The 19,005-nt window shown below is 35.0% G+C and overlaps 2 protein-coding genes across 2 annotated transcripts; both read right to left on the bottom strand.

The window, feature by feature from the left end:
• Positions 1–778: 778 nt before the first annotated feature.
• LOC100256656 (protein TIFY 5A) lies at positions 779–1,997 on the bottom strand. Its single transcript, XM_002277916.5, has 2 exons — positions 1,458–1,997; positions 779–1,106 (listed from the first exon to the last, which is right to left on the bottom strand). The coding sequence occupies exons 1-2, from the start codon at positions 1,707–1,709 to the stop codon at positions 927–929; spliced, it is 432 nt and encodes a 143-aa protein (XP_002277952.1). The 5' UTR covers positions 1,710–1,997; the 3' UTR covers positions 779–926.
• An 8,618-nt stretch (positions 1,998–10,615) lies between these two features.
• LOC100244546 (protein TIFY 5A) lies at positions 10,616–11,855 on the bottom strand. Its single transcript, XM_002277769.5, has 3 exons — positions 11,667–11,855; positions 11,459–11,561; positions 10,616–11,023 (listed from the first exon to the last, which is right to left on the bottom strand). Exons 1-3 carry the CDS (start codon positions 11,750–11,752, stop codon positions 10,829–10,831), a joined length of 384 nt encoding a protein of 127 aa, XP_002277805.1. The 5' UTR covers positions 11,753–11,855; the 3' UTR covers positions 10,616–10,828.
• Between the last annotated feature and the right edge of the window lie 7,150 nt (positions 11,856–19,005).

Genomic DNA, 19,005 nt, shown 5'->3' with positions numbered 1-19,005 from the left:
TATATTTATATATTTATATATAAAAAGTTAAAAGAAATAAAATAAATTTAAAACAACATAGAAAAATAATTTATTATTTTTATTTCTTTCACTTATTTATTTCAGATTTTCCAAATACTAAACATCATCTTAAGATTGATTTTAATTTGGTCAAAGAATGCTCCTCGTGCAAATACCCGGTTCCCTCCTCCCCTCCCACCCCCTCACCTTCCCACACATTGGGATAACGTTTTCAACAACTAGAACACGTAATACGCGCTTATCTAACAGTATTTGGACCAATTCATGGCCGTGCTAATTAATCACCGCTGTCTCTGTCACTCGTCGCCTCGTCATTTTTTATATCATACGAAACCCGTGTATGTTCCTCTACAATTGACATAGTTTTTTTTTTTTTTTTAAAGAATTAGAAAAAACAAGGTAAACTCCTAAAAAATTCATTAAAATTATTTGTTAGGAATACAAGATTATTTGGTTGGATAACTACATTTATGTGTGTTAATAAAAAAAAATTTAAATTATCTCCAAAGATGTTAAAAAATCCTAATTCGATTGTTTTTTCGATAAAATTTTCATTCCAAATCATAAATGAAACTACCGAGAATCGACTAAAAAACTTTCACAGCACTAGAGTCTCAATAATAATTTGAGTCGAGATCATATTAGCATTTTTTTTTCCATAGGGAAGAGTGGATCTTTAACAATATTAATGGTTAAAAGAAACATGGTAGTAGTGGATATAATCATGTAATACATAAATCAACTTTGTCTCAATACGGAAATCCAAATCTGGCAGCCTACCAATGATAATAATTCAATTTCAGTTTAACGTTATACATCATCCGTTTATAAGGAATGACAGAAATTAATGAAAAAATGGTACAGGTTGACCTGAATCAAACTCACAATTAGAGGGGAATCAGGGATTAATGATTGTATGGGGACATAGCTTCCCTCCTATTCTTTCGCTTCTGAAGGAACCGATGGAGCGATCTCTTCATTGAAACACCCGAAGGGCCACAGAGCTGAGATTGCATGGATGGCGACAGCGGGGCTCTCTTCCTTTCCTCCATTTCTCTACTTGCAGCCAGTATAATTGCTCTAGCCTGCAATATGTGAATTAACTTGTTAATTGCCTATAATCAAGCAACGGCATCGATGATTGGTCTCCTGTCAATTTCATCGCCAGTGGAGGTTGTTAATGTGAAACTAAAACTGATAGGTTATGGGCATGACAGCTTGAATTTTCCAATGCAATGCTATACTTTACTCGGGTGCTGGGCCACCACCCTGGAAGAAGACTTTGTTTGCAAGGAAAAAATAAGCCTTTTCAACCCATTTCCCAAAAGCCGCCACGGAAATGGCCCATGACGGTATCCACTTTCCAAGCACTACCTGGGGAGGAAGGGGAAGGGGGAGGGGAAGGGAAAGAGAGACCCAGAAACAGTCATTCATACCCGAAGCTCTGTAACATCAGAAACGCAAATCCTTCCGTTGTAGAAGATGGTAAGCTGCTGCCGTTGCTGTTGCTCTTGGGGGCTTCCTCCTCCTCCTCCTCCTCCTCTCATAGTGGGAATTGAAGAAGTGTGAGCAGTGGAGGGAAACAGTGGAAGTTCCAGATTCATGGGCTTGTTACTCTCCATCTTGATTGATTCTTGAAGGGCAGAGGGGAAGTTGTTTTGCTTTCTTAGATTGGGGGTAAACTCCATAAAGACGAAAATAAATGGTGAAGGCAGGTAGCTGGGGGGTTTAACCTTTATGTAGGTACGGTGTGAGATAGCTGGCCCAGCCCCCACTGGATAACAGTTGGAAATTGATAAACTTGGGGTGTTGAACGCGTAATGCACACATAACCGACACAAAACAAAAGATCAAGCCCTTCAATCTCCACGCGGATCACGGTCTCCCCTTCAATCGTGTCCTTATTTCACATTCATACCCCCCTTTCTTTTCCTCGCAGCTGGACAATAATCTCCATTTTTCTGGGAAAAAGACGCACCACCTCCCGTGACATAATATTTTTTTATTAACTTAAATTTTGTGCAAGTGTATGCAATTAAGACCTTTTACAAATGTTTCATAAAATACTGAGAAATTTGGGAAGTTACTCAATCCTAAACTCGATCCATCACCAAGTTTATAATTTCTTACGTGGGTTTTGTCAAAAAAAATTAAAATATTTTTATTTAACATAAAAAGACTTGTCAATAAAAATTACAGTTATGACCTTTTATTAGATAATAATTTGTTATGTATACCTCTGAACAACTTTTAAGAGCTTGAGCCGTTGTATCTCCACCCTCTTAAGGGTGTTTCAACCATGTCATTCTTAAGGTCCAATTTTGTCTTCCAATCACACTATTTTGGGGATGGTGAATCTAACATTGTATGTTGAGTGACAATGCCATGTTCAATCCTGCATAAACCTTGCAAATGGACTAATTAATTGTCCCCTTTTGAGTTTATTTTCTAACTTAAATTTTTTTTTATTGAATTCATGTGTTACAAAATAAGATGAGGCACTTTAATTAGAAATATTAAATACATTTCAAGTTATTAATGAGCATTTTAGGGTTAGTGAGCATTTTTCACTTCAGGTGATCCATACCCTTAAAATTAAGGACACGACTCTATAGGTTGGTTAAGGTTGAATTTTTTTTCTTTTAATTTGAATGTATTTTCTAACTTAAATTTTTTTTTATTGAATGATAATAAAATGAATTGAATTCATGTGTTACAAAATAAGACAAGGAGGGGGTTTAAATAGAAATATTAAATAGGTTTCAAGTTATTAATAAGCATTTAATGATTAATAAGTTTTTTTCACCGAGGGTGATCAACAAGTTGGTTAAGGTTGACATTCAACCCGAGCTTAATCTAAGAACAAATCACATTTGTCCAAAATTCAACTTAAGACTAACTCATATATATGGTTTACAACCCAACCTTTTTTCCTAAGTTTAGAATTGAATCAGTTTAGACCAAGGATGAAAATATCAGTAATCATGGATATATCAGTACTTCGATTTTACGGATATATCGGAGATATATCGGCGGATATTTTGGAAAAAAATATCGATAAACCTAAAATTGATCAAAATTTAGAAAAAAAAATAAGAAAAACTTCATAAAAATGTAATTAGAAGTATAATGATATTTTAAAGTTGTTTTATTAAATAATTTGATATATGTATAATATGATTTATCATATTTGATAATAATATCGTATGCATCGATAAAAATATGAATTTTATAAGTATATATTTATTATTAAATTACATCTAATATTATGATATTTGATTGTAATATGTCTAATTTTAAAATATATATTAATATTAAAATTATGATCCATTTAATTCAATTGTATTAAACAATATAAAATAAATTATGATATATGTATAATTTTTTAATATTTAATTATTTATTAATGATATTAAAAATATTATGATGAAAATTATATAATTTTTATATTTTTGGTAATTAATTAAAAGAAAATTTTGCATTTAATTATAAAATAATTATAATTAATTTGCTCTTTAAAATTATTTGGCTTGGAAAAGGGTTATGATTCTAGCTTTGAATTCCAATAACAAATTGGGTTTTGTCAATGACTCGATCAAGGGTCCTTTAGAAGAAACTGATCCTGAAGGTTATCCGATTTGGTGATAGTGTAACGACATGGTTCACTCCTGCATTGTCAATACTCTCAATCCAGAAATCGTGGACAGTGTAATCTATTATTCTACTGCTCATGAAGTTTGGGAAGATCTCTGTGAGTGATTCTCTCAAAGCAATGCACCTCGCATATTTTAAATTCGGTGAGATATTGCTTGTCTTCGACAAGAACAACTCTTTGTCTTTGCTTATTACACAAAATTAAAAGGCTTGTGGGATGAACTAGCTTCCTATAACGTTGCAGCACATGGGGCACAACAAGATCAACAAAAATTGATGCAATTTCTGATGGGATTGAATGAATCTTACAGTACTATTCGCGGGAAAAATCCTCCTAATGAATCATCTCCCTTCTGTCCACCAAGCATACTCCTCTATCTTTCAAGAAGAAATGTAGTTCCTCCTCACTTCGACGAACACAATAGCGGAATCTGTCGCAAGTGCTGCTATGGCCGTGTGCAGCAACGACAAGCCTTCGGTGGCCTGGAAGGACAGAATAGATTGATCGAACACAGGAAGAATGGAACCGATTGATCGCCCCTCTGGTTCTCAAAATTTATGGGCGAATCAATCTTCTCAGTGGCAAGATGGTAGACGCTTTTTTTTATCTAGATCAGTGTTGCATAGGTTCTAGAAGAGGACGTCCCCAGTGCTCGTATTATGGAGATATGGTCCATTGGGTCCAAAAGTGTTTTCAACTACATGGATAACCCACCAGGCCATCCTAAAGCAAGAATGACCTCAGACTCAAATTCAAATCGGTATAAAGGTTTTTCTGTGACTAACCAAGTTTTTGAGGCAGATGAAGGGAGACTTGAAGTTGCATTATCAGAATCTCAACTCAAGCAACTTTTGTCACTTCTTAATAACCAAGATGAAGGCTTTAGTTCCAAAGCAAATGTGGTAACAAAGCCAGGTTTGTCCAAAGTCTCTTCCTGCAATTGGATTATTGACAATGGAGCGACGGATCATATTACTTCATCATCTAAGTTATTGCATAAAGATAAAAATTGCTCGTTATCGCCCGTATTGTTGCCTAGTGGAGAAAAAACGAATATTGTTGCGAAATGGTCTTTGCCTCTGAATTCCGTCTATTATTTGCATGATGTGTTATCCGTGCCTACATTCAAAGTTGATTTAATATCAATTAGTCGTTTGACAAGAGGTCTGAACTGTTCAGTGACGTTTTTCCATTATTGGTGTATTTTGCAGGATCTGGCTACAAGGAGGACGATTGGTTTGGGTAAAATGATGGACTATACTATTTGGTGGCACTAGCGACGGAAAAATCTTTGACCAACCATTCCTCATCTACAAACCAACCAGCCTGCAATCTCGCCATCTCTTCCACCGATCTCTGGCATAGTCGCTTAGGCCATGTATCACCTTCTCGTTTGAGTTTCATTGCCAATAATTTTTTGAATTTTTCCATTCAGTCCAATAGTGTTTGCCATATATGTCCTTTGGCTAAAAAAAGTCGTTTATCTTTTGGTACTAGTGTTATTTCTTCTACAAAACCTTTTGAGATTATTCATTGTGACATTTGGGGTCGTTATCGACACCCTTCTCTTTCTGGTGCCCATTACTTTCTCACTATTGTTGATGATTATACACGTTTCACATGGATATTTTTAATGCAACATAAAGATGAAGCACAATCACTTTTAAAACGCTTCTTCAACTATGTTTTCACACAATTTGAATTTCGCATTAAAACTTTTCAAAGTAACAATGGTGGAGAATTTATCTCACTTCGTTCATTTTTCAAGATAATGGTGTCATCTTTCAGCATTCTTACGTTTACATGCCTCAACAAAATGGGGTTGTGGAACGCAAACATTGTCATATTTTACAAGTAGCCCAAGTTTTGAAATTTCATGCTTAATTTCCCACTCAATTTTGGGGAGAGTGTGCTCTCACTGCCGTACACATCATCAATTGGTTACCTTCACCGATATTGTCTTTCAAAACTTCATTTGAATTGCTTTACTCAAAACCACATTCTTACTCTCATCTCTGTGTTTTCGGATGTTTAGCCTATTGATTACTACCAAAAAGTGCTATTTTGTAGATCTAATTATAATGGTTTTAAGCACCTTTGAGTAGTAATCATATTCATTTAACCCAATTAATTCATTAAGGTCCTTAGTAATTGGTTTTAACCATTTTGTGGCAAGTTTACATGTTTTTATTAGCTCATGAACCAATTCAAGCATGCCAATTGATGGAGGGGCTACTTGGACAAGTTAAAGCAAGGATTTTGGAAGTTTACATGCTTGAATTTCAAGTGGAAACACGAGCACAAGCAATGGAGAAGAGGAAAACAGAGTGAAGAATACAGAGGACAGCAGCTGCAGTATTCTTTCGCACATTTGGAGCACTTCCCGAAGTCCATTTTCTACATGCTATATACCATTTCAAAGCTCAGGAAGTCAACAATCTAATGCTTCAAACGGTGCATAATTCAGAGTTGAAATGAAGTAGTTACAGCTATTGCAAACAGATCACTCCAAGCTGAAGGAAGAATTTTACACGGTTGCGAAATCAGCCTTTTGCTGCGAGAATTTCGCAGCCATTTTGAACAGTGCACGAGTGTTCTCCTGAAGCTTCCCGATAGTTGCGACCGACACTTTTGGATATTTTTCTTAAGATATTTTTGTATAAATTTCCATTCTTCTCCTTGTAATCTACGAACCATAATATTTCTTAGCTAGGAAGGTTGGAAAAACGTCTCATATATGTAATATCGATCAATATATAGAATATACAGAGCCTTGCTCTATTTTTTCTCTTTTCTCCTGTTCTTCCCCATTTCTATTTTCTTAGTAGCCAAACAGCCTCTGAGGGCTTTTCCTCAGATGATGATTGGCTAAAACTTTTAGTTTCTCAAAGTATGGATGTTATGTGATGACTTGAATGCAATCCCATGGAAATTTCTCGCACCTGGAAGGTAAAGTAGTCGTTTTTCATTAATGGTTCATTAATGCAAAGTTTGGTTTTTATTTCCTTTGGACAACTTCCAACGGCCAATACTTGATAAGCTTTTGGATTTTTATCCATTAGTTATCTCCTACGAGCTATTGGAAGGTGAGGTTTTCAATTCCAAGTTTTGCATTAATCTGTTAGAACCAATTTCAATGACCATTGAAAGGTGAGTTTATCACCTGGAATGACTTTGAGTTGCCAATATTTGGTAAGCTTTTGGCTTTAGACCATTAGTTATCTCTTACGAGCCATTCAAAGGAAGTCTAAAGTGAATAACCATTGATGAAATTCACTACCATCTGTTTTGCCATTTTAAAGGATTAAAACTTGATTTGCTAAATCCATACCGGTTCGGGAAGCAAACATCACCATAGTTGCAACCCCAACGCGAGGAGCCTATCCTGAGATTTCCAATTTGCATAAGAGCCAGAGCATAGCTATCCTATCTTTGAGAAACTTGTTTTTACACCCTTTCATTTTAATCTTTAATGTTAGCTTAGATTAGTTTAAATCTTTCTAAAACATTTACATCTTTATGTTTTCTTTTAAAGCTAACCTTGAAATGAAAAGGCACCAATTCAACTTTGAATTAACATCATCTGTGAAGTGAAAACCCATCCCAGTGAACGATCCTAGAGCCACTATGCTATAGTAGCTTTGTCTTTGCTACCCTAGTTCATGGTGTAATAGGTTATAAATTTTGTTGATTACTCCCTCAATCAAGGAGTACCAGCTGGACACGAATCAGCTAAGACACCAATTGGGCACGAATCACCTATACCACCAATGTTTACATTTCTCACAAATTTGACTACCGTGTCATGCCATCCATCTTCATTGGTTATCCTGTCGATCAGAAAGCATACAAATTATTTGATTTATCAACCAAAAAGGCCTTTACTAGCCAAGATGTCAAATTTCATGAAAATATTTTTCCTTCTGTCTCTCTCAAGCCCAACTCTACTCTCCCTTCGTTGACCCATAATTCTTGCCCAATCCCCTTGGTAGCCCATGACTCTTTTTTTCACTCTACTTCTCACGCATCTTCCTCTCTTCTTTCTAACCACACAAGCATACTGTATCCCACCACAGAAAATGATGACCTCTCATCTCCTTCTCCACTTTCTGAATTCGGTCCCTCTTCTCCAGTGCTGACACTAGCCCCACCCTTCATTCTTCATACCTATACCCGATGCCCAAAACCTTCCTCCTTACCAAATAATCCTACCACGATCGAACCTTCTTCTCAGATCGATCCAAACCCTCCACCATCGTCTTCTGCAACTCCAACATTGCCTTCTCCGGTGTCGTCGTCCGCATCCATCCCATTTGCTCCTCCATCCGAGACGCCCCTTTTTTTCACCAGAAACACACTCACCCGAACCAGCCGCTCCACTTCGTCGCTCCAGCCACCATATAGGCCCGTTGGTCAAGCTCCATGATTATGTCTACTCCCACGTTTGCTCCTATGAATCGTCTTCCTTGATTCCAGGTCCGACCAAAGGTACATGATATCCACTGGCCAATTATGTTTCTTGTCACAAATATAAGCCTACATATAGATCTTTTGTTGCTCAACACAGTGCTGTCACAAAACATAGGTCTTATTCGAAAGTCGTCTCTCATCCTGAGTGGCAGGAGGCAATGTGTTCCAAATTGAGGCTCTCCAAGCTAATGGCACTTGGTCTCTCACTCCACTTCTGATCGGCAAGACACCGATTGGTTGATGATGGGTGTATAAAATTAAACACCGTTCAGATGGGTCTATCAAGCATTACAAAGAACGATTGGTAGCAAAGGGTTTCACTAAATTAGAAGGTGTCGATTATCAGGACATCTTTTCCCCCACTGCCAAGATCATATCAATACGTTGTTTGCTTGCATTGGTCGCAACTCGTGGCTGGTCCCTTCATCAAATGGATGTCAACAACGTCTTTCTTCACGACGACTTACATAAGGAAATATATATGTCTCCGCCGCCAGGGCTTCGGCGACAGGGGGAGGAAAACTTGGTATGTCGTCTTCATAAATCACTTTATGATTTGAAACAAGCATCTCGCCAGTGGTTCACCAAGTTCTCAAAAGCTATTCAATCTTCCAATTATGCATAATCTCGAGCCAATTATTCTTTGTTCACCCGTAAGTATGCATTAGAGATTATTGAGGATGCAGGACTATTGGGCGCCGCCCTTATTGATACACCTATGGAACGAGGATTGAAATTGTCTGATAAGAGTGATTTGCTCAAGAATCAAGGTCGTTAAAGGAGATTGGTTGGAAGGTTAATATATCTAATTGTGTTGAGGCTAGATATCACTTATGCAGTTCATGTGTTAAGTCGGTTTATGCATCAACCAAGAAAGGCTCATATGGAAGCAGCACTTAGAGTTGTGCGTTATCTCAAGAATGCACCTGCTGATGGCATGTTCTTCTATTCAAATAATGATTTCAGATTAAGAGCCTACTGTGATTCGGATTGGGCAGAAAAGGTCCACTACATGCTACTGTGTATTCCTTGGGCCTTTACTGATTTCTTGGAGATCAAAGCGACAGAAAATAGTGTCACTCTCTTCAGCCGAAGCAAAATATTGTTTAATGACAAGAGCTTGTTGTGAGTTGACGTGGCTTCAGTACCTTTTGAGAGATTTGGGTGTTTTACATTAGGAACCTGCCTTGCTACATTGTGACAACAAGGCAGCGTTACACATTGTAGTCAACCCTGTTTTCCATGAGCATACTAGACACATTGAGATGGATTATCACTATATTAGGGACAAAATCCAAGATAGTTCCATTATTACAAGACATGTGAGCTCAGCACACCAACTTGCAGACATTTTGACCAAACCATTAGGAAAGGGGATTTTTGCTCCTATGATTCGCAAGTTGGGAGTGTGGGATATCCACTCTCGAACTTGAGAGGGAGTGTTGGAAAGTTAATCTTTCTAAATCTTCCATATTAAGAATAGATTATCTGTGTATATTAGTCTTCCTATTGTAATCCTTGACTTATAGCTGGACAACCTAGAATGTAGTAGCTAATTCCTGACTTGTAGGAAAAGATCACAAATCTCCCTGTATAAATACACAATTCAGCATCAATAATATTCATTCAGCCATTTCCCTCTGTCATTCATCTTTTCAAAGTGAGAGTCGCCTCCGCAGCCTGTTTTCCTGTAAATTAAATCTTCTTTTGGGGTCTATTGTACCTTTTGTATAAAGGCAGTCAAAATACAATCTATCTCTGCAAAAACAAGTATCTCACAGGTTCCATGAATGTGTTTGCAGCCAACTCATGCCGGCCCCCCACTTGTATTCAAAATTCCAAAGCCTTTGTTATTTGCCAATTTCATCACACATATAAGTTGTTGATTCTGAAATTTTTGTGAGCATATCATTTGACTAGTTTCTGATTTTGTCGAAACCATAAATCTAGCAAGATGACAGTGAATTAATAAGTTTGTTGGCATATTGCAGGCTAGAGCCATCTTACTGCTTGCAAGTAGAGAAATGGAGGAAAAAACAAGAACCCCGACTGCCTCAGACGCGATCTCGCCATCTCTGCATTCTCAGCTGTATAGCCCTACTGGCCTTTCCATGAAGAGATCGCTGCAACGCTTCCTCCAGAAGCGAAAGAATAGGATGGAAGCAACCCCCCCATACCATCGCTAGTCATGAATCATGACCACCTTTTTTTGGTTTGTTTTTTTTAATATAATCCAACGCGATTCCTGATGGTGATGGCTGATTTCCTCCTCCTCCCCCTCCCCCCTTCCCCCTCCCCCAACAGCCCACAAAACCCAATGATAAAGAATGTGAATCGGAATATTTTTGAATGTGATTAGCCCATTTTGGAAGTATGTCACAATCTCATTTGATACTACTATTCACTTCTCTCTGTGATCCCAAAAATCTTCCAAGATCTGCACAAACCGTCAAGAACTTTGACCAATGGTTTCTAGCAGAAATCTCTATAAATTGATGTAACAAATCAAAGGCAATTTAATGAACACGAGTGTAAATTTTTCTTAATTTACAAGTCTCATATGGCATCAGGGATGAATAGCTAGAAAATTTACAAGATGGGTTTTCTCTACTGGATCAAAATCAGGAATCGCGTTGGATTATATTAAATAAACAAACCAAAAAAGGTGGTCATGATTCATGACTAGCGATGGTAGGGGGAGGTTGCTTCCATCCTATTCTTTCGCTTCTGGAGGAAGCGTTGCAGCGATCTCTTCATGGAAAGGCCAGTAGGGCTATACAGCTGAGAATGCAGAGACGACGAGATCGCGTCTGAGGCAGTCGGGGTTCTTGTTTTTTCCTCCATTTCTCTACTTGCAAGCTGTAGGATGGCTCTAGCCTGCAATATGCCAACAAACTTATTAATTCACTGTCATCTTGCTGGATTTATGGTTTCAACACAATCAGAAACTAGTCAAATGATATGCTCACAAAAATTTCAGAATCAACAACTTATATGTGTGATGAAATTGGCAAATAACAAAGGCTTTGGAATTTTGAATACAAGTGGGGGCCGGCATGAGTTGGCTGCGAACACATTCATGGAACCTGTAAGATACTTGTTTTTGCAGAGATAGATTGTATTTTGACTGCCTTTATACAAAAGGTACAACAGACCCCAAAAGAAGATTTAATTTACAGGAAAACAGGCTGGGGAGGCGACTCTCACTTCACCCATTTTACCCACATCAACAGACCCATGAGAGAATCAACATTTCAAGTAATAATTTCATTGAAAGGGGGAAAAAAAAAGACCAGGCCGAAACACACATACCTGAAGCTCTGTAACATCACAAACGCAGATCCTTCCGTTATAGAAAATAGTAAGCTGCTGCCGTTGCTGTTGCTCCTGTGGGCTTCCTCTTCCCGTCTCCATCCTTCAATCACCAACACAAAAACAAAACAGTCAGAAAAAACTATATATATACACAACCCACCCAAGTCTCATGCTAAAACAGTGCAACAAAGCGAGAGAGATTTACATCATGTTATGGTGGTGCTGGGGGCTTGAATAATCAGTGTTGGGGGGAAGAAGCCGAACCTCCAAATTGCAGTTGCTTCTCTTCATTGTTAAAGGACAAAAGGGTCTTCTTCAGTTCTTCCTTCGCTTTTGATTTCCGTGATAAGGAGAGGAGAGCGTGATGGAGAAATGAGTGACGAAGGAAGAAGAGAGAGAGATGGCTGTTTTATACATGAGGGTGAAATACTGGACCCCATCCCGCACTCAACTACTCTAACAATTTTGAACACGTAACCCACGAAAAATCAGACACAGAAATATCCCCTCATTTAATCTGCACGTGGAACACGATATTCACCTTCCACTCCCAGTCTCCCCCTGGTTTTCCCCTTACCGTTTCTTCTCATCATTTTCTACACGTGCTTTTCAGTTTTCATCCCCCGTCGGCATCTCCTTTCCAATTTTTTTTAATATTTCTCTTTATTAGCTGTATCTGTATCTCTAAAGACAAGTCAGAGAAAGGAAATCGATATGGTTTTACTTGATGTCTACTGTCAAGTTTCGAAATCTTCTTGTTTGGCGGACTCCCACTTCACTTCCTAAAATATTATGTCTACCTATTTGTTCTTACTTTTTACAAACCGAAATTGAAGTATTTAATAATCTATTTACAGCGTATTTGTCTGATTTCGATGGACTCATGATCATTTATAATATTAATAAAACTTACAAAGATTTTAAGGTATTGATTTGATATCATTCTTAATTTTGAATATCAGCACTAAATATTTATGATTATATTTAAATAATTATATAATAAAAAATTAAAAAAAAATCATTATAAAATACAAAAAAAATCAAACCACATGTTAAATAATTTTTTTAATATAATTCGATAATCAATATAATTCATACATCAAAACAAAATCCACTAATCAAAATAAATAAGATAAAATATTTATGATCTCTATAAAATAAAATCTTAAAACATAAAAAGATTAAAGAAACAAACTCGTTATTTATTACATCTTAATATAAAAAATGAACAATTATAAAACTGATATAGGTTTCACAATTCAACACCATTTAAAATGATTTATGATAAGATAATAAATAATCTTAAATAAGATATTAATTAAATAAAGGTGTAATAAAATATTCTTATACACCATAAAAATAAAAACCTTAAAAATTATCAATTATGATATAAAATTATCATATGCTTGCCCGACAAATACTATTAAAATGACGACGCAATGACTCAAAGTGAAAATGAAATATTTCAAAAACAGAAGCACAACTAGTTGTAGGGGTGAAAAAGTGGGACTGACGCCCACATGTTTGAAAGGTTGCAAACTTCTATTAGGACTATGGCGGGGGCGTGGAATAGGGGAAGTGGTGGCCCAAGGAAACCACGTGTTTGGCTTGCCCTTTCCAGCTGCTTCTTTAATTGAAGAGGTAGAGCGAAATAAAAATAAAAATATCCAAACGAGGCATAAAGTGGGTGCTGCAAGCCTGCAATTGATGGCCAAGTTGAGGGTGGCTTTTGCGGCCTACTTACGCAAATAGCATGTTGTGTGTTTATGATTAATTAGAGTAAATGGAAGTGATTTGCCCCACACTTAGAAGTCACCTACACATGCATTAAAAATATGATTGAGATAATGGGGACGGTGCACACACTTTTTTCAACACCATGTGGAAAAAAAATACCATTTTAAATTTTCAAATTTGGTACCAAAAAGGGTGTCATAAAAATGGTAAAACTAGGATTGAAAGCGTATTTTTTCTGTTGGGTTCATCTTATCTTTACAATTAATTCGATTACTTTTTATATAGTAGTGTTTGTTAACTTTCTTAATCAATTTGAATGGCCATTTGCATTTTTTTTTTTTTTTTAAATGGAAGTTATGAATCACAAATCTTATCAGTTTGGATATTTTAGTAATTTAGTGTGAATTTTCAGAAGTATATGACTACATATGGTACCTCAAGACTCCACTTTTCTCTAAAGGATACTTGGTGAGCAAGTACCTATTTTTAGTACCAACATATATGTATGATCGTTTGAGTCACCCATAATATTTATTTGTCATGTTTTTAAATCATAAGCAAATTGTTTTTAAATCTTGAAACAAACTAATTGCAATTGAGCTGTTATTATTCTTAAATATTTCTCTTTCTTGAAAATTGAAAATTTAGTCCCATATTTCTAAACAATTGAACATTTTTTAAATGTTTTTCATGAAATATATTAGAAGTTTCCTCTCAATTTTGGTATTTAAAAAAATGGGATAAATAGAATAAAACCCATGTGATTACACAATCGCTTTTCATTTATTAAAGTTGTTTTGTCATAGGAAAATACAAATTATATTTTTTAACTTTCAACTATATTTAAAGTAAAGGACTATATTGAAAACAAGTCTAGAGGCTAAGTGACAGCTGATAGTGTAGTACCACCATGTACTGCATGCATGGATGGTGGGTATGGGAGGGGATTTTTGAGAAAAATACCCTTTAAAATATTAATTAAAATTATCTTTTTATAAAATAATTTTAAATTTTATAAAAATTATTTAAAAAAATTAAAGATTTGTTTGATAATTCTTTTTTAAAATAATTTTTAAAAACTATTATTTGATATTTTGTAAAATAAAAAATCTATTTAAAAAGATAAAATATTTTTAATCTGTTTTTAATATTTTTAAAATAATTTTTATATATAGAATTTTATTTTTAATTATTTTAAATATTTATATAATTATTTTTTAAAACAGTACTAATAAAAATGAGTAAAAAGAGTGAAAAATAATTTAAAATTTTTTTTGAAATTTTTTTTTTATTATTATTAAAAACATAAAAGAGTTTACCCCATCTTTTGATATGGAATTAAATAAAGTCTAAATTAGTGTATTTTTTTTTCAAAATTGATATGGAATGGCTTACCCCATCTTTTTCTCCCATGAATGTATTGATTTCACTTGCGGCAACCTAGAAAAGACATGAGCCAAATGTGGCAAGAGCACATGAAGAAATGTGATTTGAAATTTTGAACAAGTCATTGTGGCAGTTCCGAGTTCAATAGGAAATCTGGGCCTACCCTTCCGCCTTTGCCTTCCGCACCAAGTCAAGCAACTTCACATTTTCCATTTCCGAACGTGATCAATGCTAGCCCCCTTCTCACGCCGCTCTTGGGGCCACCACCCCATCACCGTAATAATCTTCTTCCACTTTGAGGCTGCCACATGGCGTTCAAATTGCGGCTTTGCTAAGATTTTCTTTGCTCATAAAAAACGTGGGCTTATTTGATTTTGGCCGTTGAAAGTAGGTTTGCAAAATTAATGAACTTTTGAAGTTTTGTTGCGCACTTTAAGTCGCCAAATCTTTTAGCACAATCTGCTTTTAAAGTCTTCGGTTATGCTAAAAACAAATAATCATCCCGCTTTAAAAAGTATAAAAAAAAAAAAAACACTTCAAGAAAATATAAAAAATACTAACAACATTTTTTAATTAAAAAAACATTTTAATGAAAATACTTCAGTCAAACACGTTATTATTTGATTTAATTCATTGAAAAAAATATTTGATTTTCCCAAAAAAATATCTTAAATTAAGCTTAAAAGGTGTTTTTTTTTTTATCTTTTTACTCAAAGTGATTTGATTTCAAATTTTATATGGTTAATTTTTTTTATGATTTGTTAAAAACTTTTTGTTGAAAGTGAAAAAAATCAATATATTTAACTTTTTTTTTTAAAAAAAATAATATATTAATTTTTTTTTTTTAATATTTGATAAAAATAAAATATTATAAAAACAAACCGCTAATATTAAAATTAGAAAACAATCACCACCTCAATGTTGAACCAAAAAAAGGAAATTATAGATGACAATTGCTAAGGTTCTTAGAACAAATTCCAACATGCAATTTATAAAGCATATGGAATGTCTGAAACTCACCTAATGCCTAATAAGCTAAAACCCTATTTCCTTTTTTCTTTCTCATCAAACCATCAAGTCAAGTGGTCCTAGTCCACACTCGCATCAAGTCAAGTGGCACTTTGTTACATGACATTCGTCTAAGAATTTGGGTCAAAATGGCTCATTTATTAAATAAAAAAAAATACAACATTTAACCATTTTTTAAAATTTATGTTCAAATTGGTTTCCTTGGTGTCACATATGTCATGTAATTAATTTTTTTTTCTTTTCATCATTTTAGTTTAAAATCTTTTTTTAACTGAAGTCGTAGTTACCAGCTGACGCTTTATTTTTAAACTGAAGTCTCAATTAGCAACTGAAACTTCATTTTTGAACTAAAACCGCAGTTGCCAACTGAAATTTTATTTTTAAATTAAAGTCTCAGTTGGTAATTGAGGTTTCATTTTTTAATTAAAGTCGCAATTACCAATCGAGACTTCATTTTTTAACTAAAGTCGCAGTTACCAACTGAGGCTTTAGTTAATTTTTTTTTAAATTAAAAATTTAATTAAAAATTATTAAATTACAATTTATGATTGAAATTTAAAAAATATACTTAAATAATAAACTATTTATAATTAGACTTAAGAATCTAGTATTACTTCAACAAACATAAATTGATAAATAGAAGATATTATAAATAAATATTTTATTTATTAATAAATTAATAATCTTAAAATAATAAACTTATATAACATATAAATAATATATAAAATTGTATAATTTATTAATTTAAGGTATTTAATTTGTTGTTTTTTAAGATATTAATTTATTTGTATTATGACAAATTTATCTTTATTGAAATAATAGTATACTTTTAAATATTAGTTTTTGTCATAATACAAATAAATTAATATATTAAAAAACAAAAAATTAAATATCTTAAATTAATAAATTATACAATTTTATATATTATTTATATGTTATATAAGTTTATTATTTTAAGATTATTAATTTATTAATAAATAAAATATTCATTTATAATATCTTCTATTTATTAATTTATGTTTGTTGAAGTAATACTAGATTCTTAAGTTTAAATATAAATAATTTATTATGTAAGTATATTTTTTAAATTTCAATCATAAATTGTAATTTAATAATTTTTAAATTTAAAAAAAATATTAATTAAAGCCTCAGTTGGCAACTATGACTTTAGTTAAAAAATGAAGTCTCAGTTAGCAACTACGACTTTAGTTCAAAAATGAATTGTCAGTTGTCAATTGAGGTTTTAGTTTAAAAATAAAGTCTCGGTTGAAAACTACGAGTTCAATTCAAAAATAAAGCCTCAGTTGCCAACTGAGACTTTAACTAAAATGATGAAAAAAAAAAAATTTTTAATGACATGACACTTATGTGGTACTAAAGAGGTCAATTTGAACATAAGTTTCAAAAAGTGGTTAGATGTTATGTTTTTTCTAATAAATGGGCAATTTTGACCCAAAACTCTTCATCTCACCCCACATGGCATTAGGTCACTATCATGACCAGTTCCATGCCCCAAACCTTTTCCCTTGTAAAGCAAGTTAGGCGATTAGACAAAAGAAGAATAAAATTCTTGATATAAGCAAGAAATTTGATTGAAAATGAACATGGTAACTATCTAAGGCCTTAAGCGATGAAACCTTTCTTTTAGCTTTCACCTCTTTCTTTCTCATAAGAGAAATATCTTGGGGTCATGTCTGAGGACCTGGAAAGCATTTTAGACAAGGGCATATGGCAACAACGTGGCAATGTAACAACAACAGACCATTTATCAAATGCCCCTAAATACTTCAATTTCACCCAGGATGAATGTGGATATTGGACAGCTTATTTTAGTTTAGATGTGGATGCGGTTGTAAGAATTCTTTTAATTGATGTCCTTTATTTTAAAAAAAAATTATTAGTTATAATGTTCAAAGATCAGAAGAAAAAAAGGGTAGTACTTGTACATGGCGACCACGGGAGCCAGTGGTAGTACAACCCTCCTCTTTTGTGTGTGCATTTATGGTAAATGAATGGGCACTAGTGGGAATCTTGACAAAACTTACACAACTCCTTCTCATTTGGCAAGGAGGGAGCGGAAGTACAATACCATCCTTCTCATGTATGATGTATCGCACTTCACTCATATCAGGGTCTACTTCAGTCAAAGCATCTTTCTGCTAGATGCGTTTACTTACATGTAGAATTCCATGATTTAAATTTCCTATGAAGCAATCTCCGCTTCCTGGAGTGTTGATGGCAAAATTCCCCTGCTGCAATAGTAATCACCAACAATAGAATCTCGATTAACGCGTTACAGTGAATCCTCTTTCCTCCTGCAAAAAAGATGTCCGGATGAGTTGTTCGGACACACCCTCCGATGATTAAGTTAGTCTTTTGGAAGTTGTTGAAAAATAGAGTTTTCCTTTGGGAGTGTTGCTCCGTGATTTTCGTCAAGGATGCTTACCTTTCTGAGAGTCTCCTTAGAGTTTATATATGAGTTAGAAAGTATGGCCCCGCTGTGCTAGCGGGTCCCATCGTCATGATTGCGGCTCATAGGGTGGCAAAACAATCATGACGTTTCTGGTGCGAGATGGCTGCTGTCAGGAGGGTATTTAGGCGGCGGATGTCGCCTCAATTTATGATTTTAAATATCGGGGATGCGTCAGGCGACCTAAGAAGACTTGGGAATGTCTTGTCGAATGTATCTTGCATTAAAGATGAGTGACAGTTCAGGAGACTTAGTCGTCAGTATTGTCGGAGTTTGCTTTTTGATTGTGGGTGGAAATGGATCCGACGAATCACGAGTGTCTAACGAGCCAAGCTGTCCGGGGAATCTGAATTGTCGGTTGCGGATGTTCTTCGGGTAAGCGCTACCAGAGGATCCGGACATGTCTGCCCAGGGAAGTTGAATCGTCCTCCTCTCCCATCCGGTGATAGGCGCCGACTGTGAGATATCCGGAGAAGGTGGAACGTCGGCTGGACAGAATTCCGGATGTGAGATATCCGGGTGGAATGAGTGAGAATTATCGTCCGGGTGGAATGAGCGATGCCACGTGTCGCAAGGGGCCGTCTGCATGTCCAAAGGAGAGAGAGCCACGCGGCACTTTTTAGGGAGGATCCCACAATGCCCCCTTTTATATCGCATGTCTGGCTCGGTTAGAAAAGGCGGGATAAAAATGTTACCTTTACAAAATTTCTCTTTCATTGGTAGTATTGCTTTAGATTGGCTACATTCCACAGACGGCGTCAATGTTGATGGCAAAATTCCCCTGCTGCAATAGTAATCACCAGCAACAGAATCTCGATCAACGCGTTACAGTGAATCCTCCTTCCTCCTGCAAAAAAGATATCTAGATGGGTTGTCCGGACACACCCTCCAATGATTAAGTTAGTCTTTTGGAAGTTGTTGG

This window comes from Vitis vinifera, chromosome 10, assembly GCF_030704535.1.
Source record: "Vitis vinifera cultivar Pinot Noir 40024 chromosome 10, ASM3070453v1".
In the NCBI taxonomy this organism is placed as follows: Eukaryota; Viridiplantae; Streptophyta; class Magnoliopsida; order Vitales; family Vitaceae; genus Vitis; species Vitis vinifera.
The sequence above is the reverse complement of the archived record's forward strand: the minus strand, read 5'-3'. Positions and strand labels throughout refer to the sequence as shown.